The sequence below is a fragment of the Heptranchias perlo genome, chromosome 30, assembly GCF_035084215.1.
Source record: "Heptranchias perlo isolate sHepPer1 chromosome 30, sHepPer1.hap1, whole genome shotgun sequence".
NCBI lineage: Eukaryota > Metazoa > Chordata > Chondrichthyes > Hexanchiformes > Hexanchidae > Heptranchias > Heptranchias perlo.
The window spans coordinates 22,157,481-22,178,368 of NC_090354.1; the positions used below are offsets into that span (position 1 = coordinate 22,157,481).

The 20,888-nt window shown below is 42.6% G+C and overlaps 1 protein-coding gene across 1 annotated transcript in view; it reads right to left on the reverse strand.

Annotated features, from left to right (window-relative positions):
• adam11 (ADAM metallopeptidase domain 11) overlaps positions 1-20,888 on the reverse strand; it is a 133,941-nt gene that overhangs the window by 87,570 nt on the left and 25,483 nt on the right. The window contains exon 4 of the mRNA XM_067969168.1: positions 19,025-19,091. Within this exon, the coding sequence (XP_067825269.1) occupies positions 19,025-19,091 (67 nt within the window). The remainder of the gene's footprint in view (positions 1-19,024; positions 19,092-20,888) is intronic.

The window sequence follows — 20,888 nt, forward strand, 5'->3', positions numbered from 1 at the left end:
ATGTTGCGTGTGTCAGCATGGCTCTCATTATAGGCCTGCTGTGCACGTGTGCATGGATTCCTGACCGGTGTCATGAGCCACGTCATGAGGGGATAACCCTTGTCGCCCAGTAGCCTGCCTTTGACTTGCCGAGTCGGATGAAAGATAGCTGGCACGATGGACTGCCGCATGACGATGGCATCGTGACTACACCCAGGGTAGCGGACATCGACCGCCAAGATGTGACGCGTGTGGTCGCAAACCAACTGCATGTTGAGGGAGTGGAAGCCCTTTCGGTTGACGAAGACAGTCGAGTTGATGTGCGGGGCACGCAGGGCAATATGCGTGCAGTCAATGGCACCCTGCACCATGGGGAAGCCAGCAATGTGGGCGAACCCCCGTGCTCGCTCGTTCTGATTGTCTCTGTTGAGAGGAAAGGTGATGAACCTGTTCCTCATGTGGTACAGTGTGTCTGTGACCTCCCTTATGCAGCAGTGCACTGCATACTGCGAGATGTTGCACATGTCGCTAGCAGAGGCCTGAAATGCTCCTGAGCCGTAGAAATTCAGCGCCATGGTGACCTTCACAGCCACAGGCAATGCTGTCCTCACCCTGCTCTGAGACTGCAGTTGTGGCCACACCAGTTGACAGATCTCGGTGACAGCTTCCTTGGTGAACCTCAGGCATCGGATGCAATCCTCCTCGGTCATGTTGAGGTAAGAGAATTGATCCCTGAAGACCCTCATTGGGTAGGGCCTCCTGCTCATTGCCCTGCGCCTCCTCGTCCTCCGTCTCCTCGCAGCTTGACCCGCTAGTCGTGGCCTCTCTGCATGCTCCCAGTCATGCTCAACGCCCAACGGGAGACCTAGCAGACCGCCCATGGTCGGCAGGAACCCTGTTCCACCAGGGTTGTAGTTTCCCGACCCGTAAGGCAATACCTGCCGAAGCACTCTCAAAAGTAGTGTAGGAACTCTCAATAATAGGGAGCTTCAAAAAACACTTCCTACTCCTCCAGCAGCCAGAAGCAATAATCCAGCAACTAACCTGCAACACCTGCACGGCCCTTTAAATAGCGCTGGTGGGGGGTCCCTCAGGCACTGTTAGAAACTTTTAGATGGTCGGCGATAAGACTGTGCGTTGAGTTGAGCGTTAAGGTCCAAAATTGTGTCTATCACTTTAAATCAGCGTTGCACACTGATTGCAGCCATTTTCTCCCTACTTTAAATGCTTCCAGCGTTCGGGATTAGCGCATTCGCTAACTCCGATATCAAGATGGTGTCTGGCGCACGTCAGGCAGGAAAAGTGCGTGCGCATGCAAGACGCCATCTTGGATGTCGGAGGGACTGTGTGGCGCCGAAACAACAGGTGCTACACGGCCCAATTTAGTGCCCAGTGAGTATTAGTGAGTATTCTTGCTGCTAGTTCTATACAACAGAGGTAATTCTGCAAAATGAAGTAGGGTAATTTAAGTCAAAGTGCTTTATTTGCAATAAAGATTTAATTTGGTATTTATACAAATATATTTTTCTAATATGCATGTCCAAACTAATGCATAAAATTTTGTTTTCCTCTTAGACTAAATTTATTGCTTGAGGTTTAACTTGGGTTATAGTTCCCCACAATGGCCTAGTGGGTAAAAGTTCCACCCAGTTTATTATTATGACACACAGATCAGGAGGTTCTGGTTCACTTTCTAGCCGATGCTTCATTTAGCCCCAGGCAACAGTTGGGATGCTACAATTGATCTCAGTGACCCTGGGCTAGGGAGGGAAGAAACAGAAAATCAGTCAGGTTTTCCCTTCCCGATCACTGATGGAAAATGGATGTTGGGTGAGAGCAGAAGTGGACTTAACTCTGATGGCCACTGTGGCTGAATATCTTGTCAGTATTCACCGTCTAGGCTCACATGTGAAAAATGATTGCTTGGACGAGATTCTGGAGGGTGGCCAACACCTGTGGCACCATGGGGGAGATTTTAACTCCCTCCGCCCAGTGGAAATGAGGCGGGAATAGAGTTAAAACGGAAGTGGTGGACTCACCCACCCGTTCCACCGCCATTTTTCCCGGGGCCTTCCACTGGGTGGCCAAGGCACCCGCCCGAATTAGGCGGGAGGCTCATTAACCTATGCAAATATATCTTACGACATACATGGGATCCTGATATCATGTTAACCGCCTACTGGGCAGAGCATCTGTCATAGGCACTCCGCTCAGTAAAACGTGGTGGAACAGCAGATGAGGCCCTAAAAGATAAGTGTTAAAATTATTTTTGTGGGGCCAGGAGATACAAAAGTTCCACTAGATTGTTGTTTTCCTCTCTAATCCGCTACAGGCCTCTGATCTCTCCTGTGAGTCTCCCTCTAGTTTCCAACATCCCCTCACACCTGATGCCCTTCATCATGCTCTTACAGAAGAAGAATAAGATATCTTTACTGTTAAGTAATGACACATAAAAGTAATAGTCACTGAGAGTGTGATCTCACTGCCCCTTTGCATGGTCACGTGGAGAGGTAGATCAATCACCTCTTCCTACAGCCTGTTTACAGAACCAGGGCCTGCTGGGCTGGTAGCAAAGGTCATCGACCCTGGACAAGGTGTTAAGATAACATTTTAATTGAGCTACTGCCCTTTATTATCTAAACGGCCACCAGTACTGAGATTATTACAACTTACTGAGCAAAACACAGCAGGGGACAACATCTTAATTACCTCACCTGCTGCCACTGAAAATTAATTACAGATCCAGTTAATTTATCTATATAAAAAAAGGACATGGCCCTTTTTTGTTGCATGTAGTGTTTTCAAATGATCAAAAATCAAAGCTCCTTTCAACTGTTCCAACCAGTTTAAATTTGTCTCAAAATTGGCCCATTTTCTGCATTGAACAGTTTGAATGAGAACACTTAAATGTGCTATTATCTTATCTGCACATCATCTATACATGAAATGTTAAGCATGCTCATGTGTCTGCACAAATGCAGCAAATGATTTTAAACTCCCACCCCCCCCACCAAAGTGGCCAGTGAATGTCTGCAATTTTACCGTCAGGGGTATAACAGCTGAGCCCAACCCAGTCCACACCTGATACCCACATGCACACCCTGTCCAGCAAGTGTCACTGGATAACCATCAGGTGCATGAACCCTGGCTTCCTCTTAGTCCAGGGTCATGAAGCCCAATAAATCGGGTCTGATAATAGACTGCCACCAACCCCATCGCTGAAGTCAGCTAACTCAGCACGGGCCAGGAATTGAACCTGGAACCTTCTTGGTTTGCCGACCAGGCACTGAAAACATACCACCCAAGAAGATAATGCCTGCCATCATTATAACATGTCCAAGGCTCTTCTCCGCCCTCAAACTGCAAACATTTCTCTCCTTTAACGGTACTTAGCATTATGACCAGCACAAAAAAAACTTTAAGATGGTTTGACTTTCAGTAGATTTTAAATGCTGCATGATGTGGGCAGTCTCCTTCACCTCCATCCTAATTTACAGATCTGGCACTCAAAGTTAATCAGTGGCTGGGGAATGCAGCCCTTGTATAAGGTGTTGCACCAATATTTTACTTGTGCTAGAAGCTGCTGCGCTGCGTTTTAACAAAATATGTCACGGCTTCTTCCTGGGAAGAAAGAATGTGCAAACTCAGCGATCTCTGCACTTAGAACCAGAAATACAGGGCACATTGCGACTATGCAATGACATCACTCCTGTCCAAAATGTTGTGTTACTATGTAGTTTGCAGACTATAAAGAGATAAATGACTGACATAAGGAACAGATCAAAGAAAGTCTTCATTTTCTTTATCTGTCACAAGATTTCAACACAAATACAGATGAGGAAGGTGATTCAGCTTATCTTAGCTCTTCCATCCAGAAAACCCTACAGTTCCTCATTATATCATCCACTGGCCTAGAAATTCGATCATGTCCAAAAATGGTCACACAGTGAGCGGGCCGCACACTGCACACGTCTCTTAGTGTTGTCCCAGGCAGCACATAATATTTATGCTGCCTGCTCATTTTCATGAGTCGGGCATGCAGCCAGCCCTACCTGTGCTATTCATTGGCTGCACACCTGTTTGGGGGGCTGGATAGTGGGCGTCACTGAAAGCAGTCAGCACCTCTTAAAGGGGAGGTGCATTCTGGCTGCGGGCAACAGGGAAACGCTTGTGAATAGAGAAATGATTGACAGGGCACAAAGTTTTCCAACGCTGCCTTGGAGGCCCTGGTCCAGGTAGTGACTAGGTGGAGGGAGATTGTCTCCCCCCACCCCCCCAACAATGGGGCAGCAAGCACTCCAAGCAACACCTCCACCGCCAATGGGAAGATATCGCAGGGGAGGTCAACACCGTGGTTGCAATGTTGCAAAAAGTTCAATGATCCCACCAGAGTTGTCAAGGAAAGAATATTGCTCTCTTATAGTTGGTATTGAGTGTGTAAGCTGTGAGATGTGGGGGAGTGAGGGTTGCAATAGTAGAGAGTGTGAGTATGAGGAGAAGGAGGTGGAGTGAAGTGTGGTGCAGGGATTGTAGGAGAACGATGGGAAGGGGAGTATTGTGAGTAGTGAGGTTGGGGATGGTGGGGGTGTGAGCAGAGGGCAAGAGAGCAATATTCTTACCTTGACAACTCTGGTGAGGTCATTGAACTTAGAATCATAGAAAGGTTACAGTGCAGAAGGAGGCCATTTGGCCCATCGAGTCCGTGCTGACTCTATGCAGGAGCAATCCAGCTAGTCCCATTCCCCCGCCCTATACCCGTAGCCCTGCACATTTTTTCCTTTTGAAGTTCCCTTTTGAAGGCCATGATTGAATCTGCCTCCACCACTCCCTCAGTCGTGCATTCCAGATCCTAACCACTCGCTGTGTAAAAAAGGTTTCTCCTCATGTCACCTTCGGTTCTTTTGCCAATCACCTTAAATCTATGTCTTCTGGTCCTTGACCCTTTTGCCAATGGAAAGAACTTCTCTCTATCTACTCTGTCTAGACCCTTCCTGATTTTGAATACCTCTAACAAATCTCCTTGCAACCTTCTCTGTTCCAAGGAGAACAATCCCAGCTTCCCCAGTAAGTCCCTCATCCCTGGAATCATTCTAGTAAATCTCTTCTGCACTCTCTCTAAGACCTTCACATCTTTCCTAAAGTACGGTGCCCAGAACTGGACACAATACTCCAGATGTGGCCGAACCAGTCATGACTTCCATACTTTTGTATTCTTATGCCTCTATTTATAAAGCCCAGGATCCCATATGCTTTTTTAACCACTTTCTCAACCTGCCCTGCCACCTTCAACGATTTGTGCATAGATACCCCCAGATTTCTCTGTTCCTGTACCCCTTTTAGAGTTGTGCCCTCTAGTTTATATTCCTCGTTCTTCCTACCGAAATCTATCACTTCGCATTTTTCTGCATTAAATTTCATCTGCCCCATGTTCGCCCATGCCACCAGCCTGTCTATATCCTCTTGAAGTTTATCACTATCCTCCTCACTGTTTACTACCCTTCCAAGATTTGTGTCATCTGTAAGTTTTGAAATTGTGCGCTGTACACCCAAGTCATTAATATATATCAAGAAAAGCAGTGGTCCCAGCACCGACCTCTGTGGAACACCACTGTACACCTCCCTCCAGTCCGAAAAACAACCATTCACAACTACTCTTTGTTTCCTGTCCCTTAGCCAATTCTGTATCCATGTTTCTACTGCCCCCTTTATTCCATGGGCCGCAATCTTGATGATAAGCCTACCATGCGGCACTTTATCAATCACATTTTGAAAGTCCATATACACCACATCAACTGCATTGCCCTCATCTACCTTCTCTGTTACTTCATCAAAAAACTCAATCAGGTTAGTTAAATATGATTTGCCTTTAACAAATCTGTGCTGGCTTCCCCTAACCAATCCACACTCGTCCAAGTGACTGTTAATTCTGTCCCGGATTATCGTTTCTAAATGTTTCCCCACCACTGAGGTGAAACTGACTGGCCTATAGTTGCTGGGTTTATCCTTATACCCTTTTTTGAACTTTCGACATTGCAGCCATGTCCTGGACTAGAGCCTCTAATGGCATTAGAGAACCTGGGTGCCCTGTCTGGACCTCTTCAAACCATTTTCTTCAATCTGGGTAGTTTCCCTGTTGTCTACAGACAGAGCGAACCTCCCATTTAAGAGGCACTGGCTGCCATTAAGTGGCATCAGATGCACCTGATTTCCTGCCCCCCCCCCCCACCGCCCCCTGCAGACCCGAATTTCTAGGCCATCATACCCATACAAGTTTTTCAACTTTTCTTTCGGCCTTGTAAATCCCCAGATAGCTCTTTTCTCTCTTCGGATACTCCTACACACACAAGCACACAATCTGACTATCCAGTGTGTTCACGCTTACATGTTGGTCTGCCTTAATTACCCACATAAACATCAGGCAATTATTTCAATAATTAGACATCTGGGAGAAGATGCAAAGTTGTACTTGTGAATCTTTTTAACAGTTCATGTTTAGTATTGTGTCACCGGGCAATTTAATTAGTTTTACCTGGAATGGAATCAGAATTGGAATTGTCCTTTTCCTACGACCAACATGAACATACGAAATTGACGGACAGGAAAAGACCAGCTGGTCCATCAAGCCTGCCCCACACACCATGATGGACAGAGCATCATGACTAAATACTTCTTCCCACCCCCCTACCACCCCTCCCCTCCCACGCAGCCATGTAATCTCCTGGGAGAGGCAAAAAAAGAGAAAAAAACCCAGGGCCAATAAAGGGAAAAAAATACTCTTGAGAATTCCTCTCTGACCCCCACAGGCAATCGAAACCAGTCCAGGAGATCACATGGACCAAGTGTTATCTACAAAGGTACTTACCTTTTGTATGATGCGATCCATGCCTCAATCCAGCTCCCTCTTGAAGGCATACAAAGAGTCAGCAGTCACCACATGAGCCCGCAATGTATTCCAGAGGTTCACTACTTTCTGGGAAAAGAAGAACCGCCTAACATCCAGTCTATTCCTACTCTTACAAACTTTGAACTCGTGTATCTTGGTCCTCCCCAATCTGTTAAACCTGGAATAATCTGTCAATAGAGATGCCATCCAGCCCTTTAATTATTTTACAGACCTCTATCGGGTCACCTCTAAGTCTACGCTGCTCGAGAGTACATAGGCCAAGGTCCTTGAGCCTGTCTGAGTACTTGTATTTCTAGCTTAAAGAACCACATTAGGCATTATCCACCTGGACTTTCAGAAAGCTTTTGATAAGGTACCTCACACTAGGTTACTTCACAAGATGTGGTATCAGCAGGAATTTAAACGCTGGATTAGGAATTGGCTCCAATCCCGCAGCCAAAAAGTTATAGTTAACGGATGTGGTTCAGCCTGGAGACACGTTACTGGTGGTGTCTTCCAGGGATCACTACTCTTCATGGTCTTTATTAATGACCTGTACTGAGGTGTTGGGAGTAAGGTAAGTAAGTTTGCAGATGACACCAAAATCTGTGCAAGGGTTAAGACAGGAGAGGAGCGCAATCAAATCCAAAAAGATTTTGATGTCCCAGGGGAGCGAGCACACAATGGCAATAAATGGTCCATCAAGCCTGCCCCATACCATGATTAGAAGTTACTGTGGAGTTTGCAGAAGAAATGAACTAATGGGGCTCGTGTGGGTAGAATTCCAAATGTGTTCTTAATTACACTGGATCCAATATGTATTTCTTGTCCTTTCAAAGACATTGTTCAAAAGGTTATTGTTGGAGAAAAAAAATCTCAAATGATCAGCAGCATCTGTCCTGATATCAATTTTGCAGCTATAATCTTCCAATAAAGTCACCAAAATACATCCAAAAGTCAATACATTTATTTCATCTCAGCTCCATTAAACAGAGGCCCATTGAATAAGGCTAGTGCATTTATTGCTGACTTATTCCATTGATTTAGTAAGCACGGCTCATCAAGGTTTAAATATTCAGTTTCTAAAGTACTTCTTCTGGAAGTGCAATTGTTTACCATTTAGAAACCATTTACCAGCCATCCTCTATTGATTGACTATAATCAATCATCTCAAACACTTCTTTTTCTCTCAAGAATTCAATTTAAAGCCCAGGTCTGTCCAAGACTTGAGAACTGCCCCCATACTGAGGGACACTCTTGCAGCACCGTCTTCCCTCCACCTTGCAATCATTCTTGTTTCTCCATTTTAAGAATAAGGAAGCCTTCTGGTTATGGTACTAGACTATCAACTCAGAAGTTGTGAGGTTTTTTTTAAGAAGTTGTGAGTTAAAATCCCTCCATGGTAAGCTGTGAAATCAAATTCAAAAAATCTGCAAATATTACAATGAAAGCTCGTCATAAAAACACAACTGGTTCACTAATGTCCTTCAGGAAAGGGATCTGCCATCCCACCTGATCTGGCCTTTTATATCACTCCAATCCTACACTCTGTGGTTGACTCTTATTGCCCTCACGGCAACTAGGAGATGGGCAATAAATACTGGCTTGGCATTGTCACCGACATCCCAAGAACAAACAAAAAAAATTCTGTCAATATTTATATGGTCATTGATCATCTGAAGACTTTCCTCCATTGCTTTTGGTAAGCACCAAATATGCTACCCCACACAATCTGCCTTTCCACTTCATCCTCACTGTTGAAATAATAACTCATTGCACTACATTTTTCTTTAACACATTCTTCTTCAGGATCTGAAAAAAACAGCAGTAACTTATAGAACCTTTTACTTGCAAAATGTCCCGAGCTGCTATACCGGGGGAAGTGTGGACACTGACCCAAGGAGTACGAGAGAAATTAGAGGAGGTGACTGAAAGCATCGTCAAAGAGATAGACTTTCTGGAGACTTTTGGAAGTAAGAACATAAGAACATAAGAAATAGGAGCAGGAGTAGGCCATACGGCCCCTCGAGCCTGCTCCGCCATTCAATAAGATCACAGCTGATCTTCGACCTCAACTCCACTTTCCTGCCCTATCCCCATATCCCTTGATTCCCTCAGTGTCCGAAAATCTATCGATCTCAGTCTTGAATATACTCAATGACTGAACAGCCACAGCCCTCTGGGATAGAGAATTCCAAAGATTCACAACCCTCTGAATGAAGAAATTTTCTCATCTCAGTCCCCTTATCTTGAGATTATGTCCCCTAGTTCTAGACTCTCCAGCCAGGGGAAACAGCCTCTCAGCATCTACACTGTAAAGCCCTCTCAGAATCTTATATGTTTCAACGAGATCACCTCTCATTCTTCTAAACTCCAGAGAGTATAGGCCCATTCTACACAATCTCTCCTCATAGCACAACCCTCTCATCCCAGGAATCAATCTAGTGAACCTTCGTTGCACCCCCTCTAAGGCAAGTATATTCTTCCTTAGGTAAGGAGATCAAAACTGTACACAGTACTCCAGGAGGAGAGAACTGTGGAAATTATGTGTGTCCTACAATCTACAGGCTTTCAAAACCTTTCAAAACTTTCAAAACCCAAGATTAGCATCATTTAACCATTTCTTCATTTATCCAGTCTTCTTTTCTACTCTTTTCAATCTTGCTGCGGACCAGCTCTCTGGGCCTTGTCTCTTCATCTTCTTCATGAGAAAGTTGTCAAGCAGGCTAAACTAATATTACTCATTACCTCAAATTAAGAATTGGATTTGCTTTCCTCTCCGCTTGCTAAATTAAATTCTAAAGTTATTACCAGTTTGCGCTTAGTTAACCAATCTCAGCAGTTGGGAAATTAATTTTGCCTCAGAACCTATGGGCTGGGAGTAGGAAATCGGCCGAGGTTCCTGCTGCTGATTATTATCCAATGACCTCAGAAGAATGTGTTCACAAATTGGGTGGAAGTAGATTCGGTTATGTCGCCCTCCAAAATCAAATAGCTTGTCCACACTCTCTGTCTTGGCTCATACATGAAATACTCTCATAAAATAAAGAGTTGACTAATAAATCTTTCTATCACAGACAGAAACTGTGTAATAATACAGTAAATGCTGGAAATACATAGTGGGCCATCAGTCTCAATAAAGAGAAAATATATTAACATTCTGCTCAACTTTCACTTGACATTTAACCATTGCTTTCCCATCTCCCCTTCCTTTTGTTTGGTGCTACAAAGAAACTCATTCATCCCCCAGTTCTAATGAAAGTTAATGAACACGTTAACCGTCTGTTCTTTTTACAAGTGCAAGCAGACCTTCCAGCACTTTTTGTTTTTGATTCCGATCCCCAGCATTTACTGTTAATTTTATCTCAGTAATTGTGCAAGCTGTAAAAGAAATGCCACAATTAAAGGGTTAAATAAAACAGGTAGTGGTAAGATGATGGATTATACCAACAGTATCTTGGCGTACAGAGTCTGCTGTGTAATCCAATACTAGAAACCTTGACTTTTATTTCCAATCATAACCTCTTTAATGCAATTAAGAAACTGGTCAATCTAGACTCTGTTGATTATAGACATTAAAATCTGATACATGATACGTCTGGCCCCTACATCCGTCTGCTCTTTCACTCCAAGTCCTTCTGAGGTGGGTTTCAATTTTAGTAAACTTCATACAGTTGACTTCACCAACATATAACTTTGGCTATTTGAAATTCAGAGCTTTTTTTTTGAACATTCATACATTAGTAAGGCCACACTTGGAATACTGTGTACAGTTCTGGTCACCCTCTTATAGAAAGGATATTATTAAACTAGAAAGAGTGCAGAAAAGATTTACTAGGATGCTACCGGGACTTGATGATTTGACTTATAGGGAGAGGTTGGATAGACTGAGACTTTTTTCCCTGGAGAGTAGGAGGTTTAGGGGTGATCTTATAGAAGTCTATAAAATAATGAGGGGCATAGATAAGGTAGATAGTCAAAATCTTTTCCCAAAGGTAGGGGAGTCTATAACGAGGGGGCATAGATTTAAGGTGAGAGGGGAGAGATACAAAAGGGTCCAGAGGGGCAATTTTTTCACTTAAAGGGGGTGAGTGTCTGGAACGAGCTGCCAGAGGCAGTAGTAGAGGCGGGTACAATTTTGTCTTTTAAAAAGCATTTGGACAGTTACATGGGTAAGATGGGTATAGAGGGATATGGGCCAAGTGCAGGCAATTGGGACTAGCTTAGTGGTATAAACTGGGCGACATGGACATGTTGGGCCAAAGGGCCTGTTTCCATGTTGTAAACTTCTATGATTCTATATATTTTATGAAGCCATTTTTCAATTAAAGATATACTCATATTGATATTTTATGGGGTCATTGTATATTTAAGGGTACAATCACACATTTTATGAAGTGGACATTCCCAGACATAGTTTATGGAGTCACCGCACCTCTTCACCACATGATGCCTGTGGGAGCAATGTATCTGCACATCAGGCTGCCTGCATTGGGCACAATGTTGGCCGCGGGGAGGCGGGGGGCAAAGGCAGCTTGTTCGGCCCTGGGTTCTGGATTAGTTAGATTTGGGGATGGTGGGAAAGTATCCTGAAAACTGGTGATCATGTTGGTTGGGGTTGATGCTTCCCAAAGCCATTTTCTTTCTACATTCTCTCATTTCATGCAGCTTGCTGCTGTCTGTCTTCTTATTAAATAAAATTGTGTGTGTTTAGCAACAATTTCAACCCTATTGTATGTACTGGTATTCCTGATCATCTCAATCTGTCACACTGCATATATTTAACTAAATGAGTCATTTGCACTAACAAAATATTGCCTGCATTTATAACCTATTCCAAAAAGAGTGAAAAGAATAGGACAGTTTTCAGCGCATACTGATTCCTGAGAATGATTTTTGTATAGTACAATATTAAGTCAAACTTGAGAGAAGGAGCAGTTGCTGTTGTCATGGAAATGAATTACTGCAGACCTAATCATCTGCGCACCATTATGTTATCATTGAAAATGTCTCAACTTTCTCATATCACCTGACGCTCCTGTAGAGTGCATCTCTGACCTCAATTTCCTGCATCAAAGCAATCAAATCCCAAGACATGTAATAGCGTTGCCATGTTATGAATTTCCTAAAATCCACATTAAAAACGTCCCACTTTAAACCATAGCTTCTCCTACCTGCACACTAGCCAAATTTCTAATGCCCATCTCAAACACAGCAGGCAGAAAAAAAAACTTCTGACTTTGAAAGAAATCTAAAGCTCATTTCCAGAACTTGCTTAATTTTGTCTTTAGAAGAGGAAAACAAAGAAAATAATAGAGCGCACTCTACATAAAAAGAGCTGGGTGATGTTGTGGACCTGGCCCAGTTTTACTACGACTACAACAATTTCATTCAGCAATGACAGATATTTGAACAAACTACAAGCATAATCATGGCCACTGCTCTGTGTAGCCCATTATAACCACTTGTCAAGGTTTGGATAAGAATGCTACAAGATCCCCATATAAACTGTGGCTTACATATATGGATACCGCAGTACATTTATAGTGTGATCCCAGGGCAACCATTGGTTGGAATATTTCTTAAAACAGCTTTTAACATTTCCATATCAAGGAACAGAAAGAGAATGGGTGACTCCCCCTTTAATATATCACAGTTAATAATACCAAGGAACACTCACAATTATTGACATTTCTATTCCAAGGAAATTCAAATAAAACCCATTCAATTAAATGAGTAGGAATCTTCCTTCCATAAAGGCAACACTAAAACACAGCCAGCAACATCGTAAGATCAGCACTGAACAGGTAACAAAAACTGAACCGGAATTTATGTGATTGGGCAGATTAGGCAGATTGGACTAAACCGGGAGGGGATTATCCAGAATCAAGTGAGCTGAAAGCAACCAACGTGAGTGGAATCCTCTCATTAGTGAGATTAAGTATAGCAGAAATAGATATTCTTAATGTGGTTAAGAAGGAGCTGCAATATATCAGAGAATTCATATTACTGTCAGCACAAAATCTACTATCTACCGACTACCACTATGTATGTCAGTAAAGAGACAAAAATAGCAGAAGACATACACATATTACTGATTCAGTACTTGAAGAGCCTGATCTTTTGATCGTAAGTCAAAAGTTTGCAATAATCTGATCTACAGCTCATTTCAATCGACATTGAACAGGAAGCAATAGACCCGTTTGTGGATAGAATCCTATGAATTACAATTAAGAACATAAGGAACAAAGAGTCAAGGACGAGAAAAGCCCATTCAAACCATTGAAACCTATCCTTTTCATACCCTGACTCTCACATTATATCATCCTGCTGCACTTTGACTGTGTCTAATGATTTTGCCTCTACTGCCCCAGCCATCAGATTATTACAAACATTATAGAAGAAAAATGTGCATCTATATAACTCCTTTCATATCCTAAGGACATTCCAAAGCACTGCACAGTCAATTTTTTTTACTGTTTATGCAGGCAAACTCTTTGGGTAAAGATTTCTTCCTAATAGCTGCTTTAAGTTAACCTTTCACCAATTTAAATTAATTTCCTATGATCCTGCTTTCCCAGATTACACTGAAGTAATATTCCAGGGTTACCATCAATACCAGTTAACATTTTATATACTCTAGTGAGGGCTCCCTTAATTACCTTCATTCTAGACTGTAGAGCTTAATTTTCTCTCTTATAATTACAATCTACCACCACTCCTTTAATCTTCACAATACTCTATTCTGCAGAAAATCCCTTCAAGGCAACGCTGCACAAAGCTGCATTTTCAGCAAGAATGAATGCCAAGTACAGTCTTTCTGCTCGTGCAGTCAACAGCACCACATACAGATCTGCAGTGATCCAGGAGTCCTAGACTGGGTCTGAAATCCATTGATTGATCTTCAGACAGATGCTGTTAGATTAGATTACATTATTTCTCTTACTGATACAAATTATGTATTCTCAACCCTAAGGGCTCTATTGTTGCCAATTTATATTTTAGTTAAGAGTGAAAGGCATTCACAATGAAACAAATGATGAAATAAATGACCCAAGCTATTTTTACATTAAGATAATGTAATAGATTTTTCTTTCCAATGATGATGCTAAACCTTAAAAAGTTCAGCATTGTTTCTTTGGGTGAGGTTATTTATATTTCAGCCCTTTGCTCTCACTTTTCCCTCCACACAAGTCCCCAAACAATACAGTGTGTAGGTATCCTGCTCAAAGGGGCTCCGTTTATATCATAATTTGACTGCCTACTGCAATATCAGAACAGCTTCAGGTGACTTGCCCTCAGATCTCCTTTCTCTCCCTGTGAGGAAATGCCAGCCTCCCACAACGCTGTGATTCCTTTGAATGCACGGAGGAGCTCACCATGTGGGGAGCTATGTGATTGAGTTCTGTCTTGCCACTCTATGAAGGGGAAGTGCTGGTGCTCTGCTGTTTAAGACAAATCTCTTCTGGTTGCAGTTTTAAAATTTTTTTTACAATGGTTCATATATTCATAGCTGGTGCTCACACAGCTTTTGCAGGATTATTCAATGATACAGCAGCAAAGTACTGTTACATATTTCAGGATCAGGGTGTATTGCTGATCATTGCCACAAGGCTGGAAGGGTCCTCTACTTTGTCTAGTAGTGTCATTGAGCTGGGTCACTAATCTTATGGTGCCTGGATCAAATGGTGATGTACTTCCATTTTCCCTGTTGTGACAACCATTCCTAGAGGTATGCTATGGAGTTTATGACAGGGACCGTGTTATAATGGTGGGAGGGATACTTCATCTTGCTGCAAGCAGTAAAAGTTGCTCTCGACTATGATTTGCAGGGACCTTTGATAAGCAAGAGAGTAGTAGCTCATGGGCTGCAGGGACCTATGATATTGGGGAAAATCCAATAAACTGGAGAGTAGGTATGAAAGGATTATGAGACCAGTCATTTCGTCCCTGTGGAGCACTGGTGATTAGTGCCAGGCCATTGTAGGGAGGGAAAGTACATGTAAACAAGATTTTTATTTTAGCTAAATATAGGGAAATACATTGTTGTTGGATTTTATGGTGGTTTTGTGCAATAATTTGTTAAAATATTTTCTTGTGAAAATTACTCAGAGCTTAGCCCAGCGATGCAAGTGAAGTGATAAGAACCAAGTGGCAATTAGTTTGTTCTCAAAAGAAATCCAGCAAAAGACCCCTGAGCCCATCTCAGGTTTCCCCACTACTCACTTACCTTCTTTTGTTTTTGGCCTTTTTCACAAGTCTCTTCCTTTTGGTCCTACTTGAAATCGGTTTAGAGTTTCTGAATCTCAGGGGGACTCAGGGTGAGGTGAGTGGTATATTCAGAGACACCAACAACTTGCATTATATGGCTCCTTTAACGTAGTAAAATATCTCAAGGCTCTTTGATCTAATAATGTTATATCTAAGTGACAGTATATATCTTGGACTAGTTGCTTTCCTTGAAATAACATCTCTTGTGTTCCCAGAAACTTACATTTATATATCACCTCTAACATAGTGAAACATCCCAAGGTGCTTCACAGGAGCGTAATCAGACAAAATTTGATACCGAGCCACATAAGGAGATATTAGGACAGATAACCAAAAGCTTGGTCAAAGAGATGGGTTTTAAGGAATGTCTTAAAGGAGGAGAGAGAGGTAGAGAGGCGGAGAGGTTTAGGGAGGGAACGCCTAAGCTTAGGGCCTAGGCAGCTGAAGGCACGGCCGCCAATGGTGGAGTGATTAAAATCGGGGATGAGGCCAGAAATGGAGGAATGCAGAGATCTCAGAGGATCATAGGGCTGGAGGAGGTTACATAGGTAGGGAGGGGCTACAGCTCATTGCTATATAACCACCCTCATTAGCATCAAAGTAGTGGAGCTGTTAACAGCAAATAGAGAATTATGCTCATGATATTCAAATTCATAAACTAATTCCATTTTCATATCTTCAACAGGTCTTTCCTTCTTCATAATCAGTCCAGTTAGTTTATCCAGGATAACAGTGCCACAATATAGCAATGCAACAAAACACTGCTAAGCTCAAAAGCAAAATACTGTGGATGCTGGAAATCTGAAATAAAAACAGAAAATGCTGGAAAAGTTCAGCAAGTGAAGCAGCGTCTGTGGAGAAAGAAACAGAGTTAACGTTTCAGGTCGATGACCTTTCGTCAGAACTGTGCTAAACTGTCCTAAATGTAGCTGTACAATCAGTTTTCTATCTGATCAACATCAGAACCTTCATAACCTTACTTTGTCAACCCAAAACTGTCGAAGGTTACCAGGAAATCATTTAATTTGAACAAAGGTTTGTTGAATTTGTGAGGAAAAATGCAGGACCAATCCTTTCTCTCTCACACACATGCACACCACACACTATTGGATTGTATTCTCTTATATTTTTAAACTAAACAGTGGCCTCAGAACAGCCCTACATCACTGTCAATAAAAACTAAAAGCTCTCCAAATGTATGATAAGAATTAGCACTCAGCTGTACTCTACAATGATGCAACATTGAAACTGCATCGTAATCAGCTAGAAACATTTGAAAATATGGCAGCCATCACCTGCTTGTTGAGTATATGTTGATTGCAAACTACATTGGTGTATAATTCACTCCCCTACGTTCTGAGATCTTTTAAACAGGTGAATGTGACATATATACTGGATTTTTACTATAATTGCCCTTTAGAGAAAAGGCATGCTGCTCCTGATGAGAGAAGGTTAAATGATAGTCCATAACATCTCCCACCAGTCCCCCCAATTTCCTCCCCAACTTCCCTGAAGGCTCCCTGTTCAAGTAGGCGTTGTTCATGTATGAGCCTTTTTTTTTATTTGTTCAAGGGATGTGGGCGTCGCTGGCAGGGCCAGCATTTATTGCCCATCCCTAATTGCCCTTGAGAAGGTGGTGGTGAGCCACCTTCTTGAACAACTGAGTGGCTTGCTAGGCTATTTCAGAGGGCGATTAAGAATCAACCACATTGCTGTGGGTCTGGAGTCACATATAGGCCAGACCGGGTAAGGACGGCAGGTTTCCTTCCCTAAAGGACATTAGTGAACCAGATGGGTTTTTATGACAATCCGATAGTTTCATGGCCATCATTACTGATACTAGTTTTTTTTTATTCCAGATTTTTTATTTAATTAATTGAATTTAAATTCCCCAGCTGCCGTGGCAGGATTTGAACTCATGACTCCGGAATATTAGTCCAGGCCAATATTCCGGAGTCATGAGTTCAAATCCCGCCATGGATGGTGGATATTTGTAGGCTATTTGAACATAAGAGGGTAGCAGACCCGAGTTCGATCATATCCCCAGTAGAGTGTTGCTGGACGATTTTGTTGTTTCTGTACCTTCACACAATGGAGTAGAGGAAGGAGTCGCAGGCTGATTAAGTCGGCCGTAACCATCTCTATAAAAAGCAGGGTTCGTCCTTCAACCAAACCGCCACCAAAACAGGTCAACTGGTCACTCATCTCATTTCTGTTTGTGGGACCTTGGCATGCAAAAATTGGCTGCTGCACTTGCTTGTAAAACAACAGTGACTACACTTCAAAAGCAATTCATTAATTGTGAAGCATTTTGGGACGTCATAAGGACATGAAAGGTGCTATATCAATGTAATTTCTTTCTTTTCTACTCTGCCCTCAAACAAGGGCTCAGACCAGAAACTGTTATAGGAAATAAGCTGTCAACCTAGAAAGAAATGTTCTGACAGAACACACTGCAACATCTGGAACTGAGAGGATGAGAACAGCTGCCCTGGTCACTATGTGCAGTGACACTGTAAAGTGCTTGATGAAGATTTCTTGTGGTTGACATTTCCAGTGATATTATAAATCCACTTACAATTTCACTAGAAATACCAACCAGAGGAAAGGTTGGAGAACGCGTTTACACTGACAACAAGAGCAGCAATCCTCCCTCCATGGTGTTTATACAACAACTTACATTTATATAGCACCTTTAATGTAGGAAAAATGCAACTAAAGTTATCCACCTTTCATGAATGAAATGAACTGTACTGCTCCTGGCTCAGTGAGTAATCCTCTTTATTATAGTCGTGTTCATTCAAATCACTAGCTTCGTATAAAATATATGCTTACCGATTTCATCAGACAACCTTATGAATGGCAAATTGAGACTGCTGATAGGTCTGATATACGATGTGGTCCCTGCCAAGACCTAGGATTGGGTATTGCAACATTGCTGCAATGACTGTTTGCTATTTTCTTGTACGATAATTATTAACAATTGTTGCACTTGAATAATAAAATGAGATATTCTGATAACCCAGGAGATTGAATACACTGCAACTGTCCAAAATGAGACAAAGGGGAGATGTTGATCTTGCTACTGCCCCATTTGCACTTAAAAATGGTTGGTAGCGGAATCAAAATCAAGCAGCTGGTAGAAGTGCCGACTTACGTGGTGTTAATGCCCATTTTAACCAGCATCCGAGCGACCAGAGCTCCGGCAGACGGAGGCCTCATGTGTAAGTGATGTCATTTAGGCCATTTTCATCTCTGCCCACCTGACAATTGCCAGTTCCTGCTCCTGCCCACCACCCATGGGCCCTACAAATCGAGAGGCAGCCATTCGGAGTGACAGTTAAAGGATGCTCAGCTGCGGTCAGATAAAGCTGGTTGGAGTTTTCAGAGACATGTTTATGGCAGTCTCTTGTGGTTTTCCACTCTAACAGATCTGAAATCGTGTGTAGTTGCTGCTGTAGGTTCTGCACTCACTTTGCCTGCTGATCCACAATGCTGCTTCTTTCTGTTCCTAATGCTAAATACACCTCCCCTTTAAGCTGCTGCTGCTGCAGGCTCTGACAGACAACTGCACTGCCTGATTTCCCGTCTGCAAATCGGTGAGCTGCCTATGGTGAGCATGTTTCACACTGGCAGCTTGCCGGCCATATTATAATGAGGGTTACCCACAAAAATCGATCAGGTCCCACACCAACTCATCTGGGCGGCATCCATGCATGCCACACCCATTTACCCTGTGCACATGAAAATCACCCCCAGTGTTTATTTTGTCACAGTAGTGGCTTCCACTGCTGCTGTTCACACATGTCATTGGGCATTTATATTGTAGAACCACATCATTTAATGTTCCTGCCATAAAATATAAGACAATGAAGTATATCTTTATCTTACCGAAGTCTGTGTGGTCTTTCCTTCCTCACTGAAATGCCTTTCAATGTAACGTGCCGACAGCAAATCACTGATAAAGCAAAAAGAACAAAAATGGAAATGTGAGTATGTAAAGGGACTCACTGTGCTGGCAGGTTAAACCCCAGCCTGACAGTGAGTATACTTCAAGACATCAAAAGTCACAAAAGATCACAAAGATTGTTACAATTGGATGGCCTGGTGGTGAAGGATAGAATACTGGAGCCTGGTCTTCAGTTGCTTCCAAGCCTTTATTCACAGAGATCCCATTACACATCCTCCGATAAATGGATACAAGAGCGTACCCAATTGATACCCACCAATTGGATACAATTAACACTAATTGATTTAAATCACATGGATACAATTAACAAAGATAAGCACAGTTAAAGGAGACATCCATTCATAGAAACCTACAGTGCCACCATCACAGCATCAAACTGCCCATAACTCATTGCAGAGGTTCTGGCTCCATTACCATGCCCAGAAGGCCATTCCATTATTAATCACTCTTTGCATGAAGAAATGCTGTTTATCAGTTTATACCCATTAGTTCTGCTGTCAAGATTCAATTTAAAATAATGCTATGGATTAACCTTTCCTACTCCATTTATGTACTTCTATAAGGTTCTCTCTCACTTGCCTCATGTTGTTCTAGCCTATCCTCATAGCTTAGTTCTCTGACATTAGGAATCACCCTTATAGCCCTTCTCTGCACCATTTCCAAGGCTTTGAAGGATGTTTTCTTTCTATCTCCATGACCAGAATTGAATGCAATATTAAAAGTGAAGCCAGGCCAGAGCACTGTGCAGTTTAAGAATGGTGACCTCATCAGATTTAGCCAGCCAATTCAACACTTAGGGCGCATCCAAAACACAGGACCCAATTACAAACAGTGAAACCGCACAGGTGTGGCATGTAAATGATTTCACTCCATGAATACTGAACATCCTTCCAGTGCTTTAAATATACTGAAGCCACTTGTACACCCGTTTGATGTAAGCTAATCCTTATTGTGTGCAAGTTCTCCCAGTACCCTAATTCCTCCACAGTAGAATACAGACAATCCTCTCATATGGAACTGTAAACATAGGGTGGTTTTATATGGAATAGCCTCCATTGGGCTCTGATCACTAGTGGGTTGCCCCAGGCTTCGGTGTTAGATTCCTATCTGTTTATTATATTCATTAATGATCTGGAAGAGGGCATCAGCAGCATGATAATTCAATTTACAAACGACACCAAATGGTGTGGTAGAGCCAGAACCTCAGAAGAGGGTATAGATTATGAACAGATTGGGATATATTAGGGAAATGGGCCTCAAGACTGGCAAATGGAGAGAGAGAGAGAGAGAAAGAAAAAGAAAGAAAGGGGCCATTGCACAACAGCACATAATCACAAATTAAAGAGTCTGATTGCACACTGAACTGAAGAGAGCTGGGAGCAGAAAACACAACAAGAAAAGATTAAGATCAAGAGATGGAAGATGAAGCAGCATTGTCCAGAGGGTATATCACTCAGAAGATTTACTAAAGGAATGGCTTGCCTGCTGCTTGCACAGATGTACATGTACTAAACCATAAAATAAAATGACTGAGCAAAAATCCTCGAGATTTAGCTCCCTTTTATGAGGACAGGGTTGCAGCCTGTAAGGCTTTTATTTACAAGAAAACAATTTATTTTGATTGTCCTTTTCACAGTTATTTCCTCTGATTGCACACCACATTCCCCGACTGCGATGACCGGTTACTGACTTATTCCGATAGCCTTGATCAGTCGGCCAGGAGATGTGCGAGAACAGGTCAGGCTGATGTTCCCTCTGATTTTCTTTTGCTGTCTTTCTGTAGGA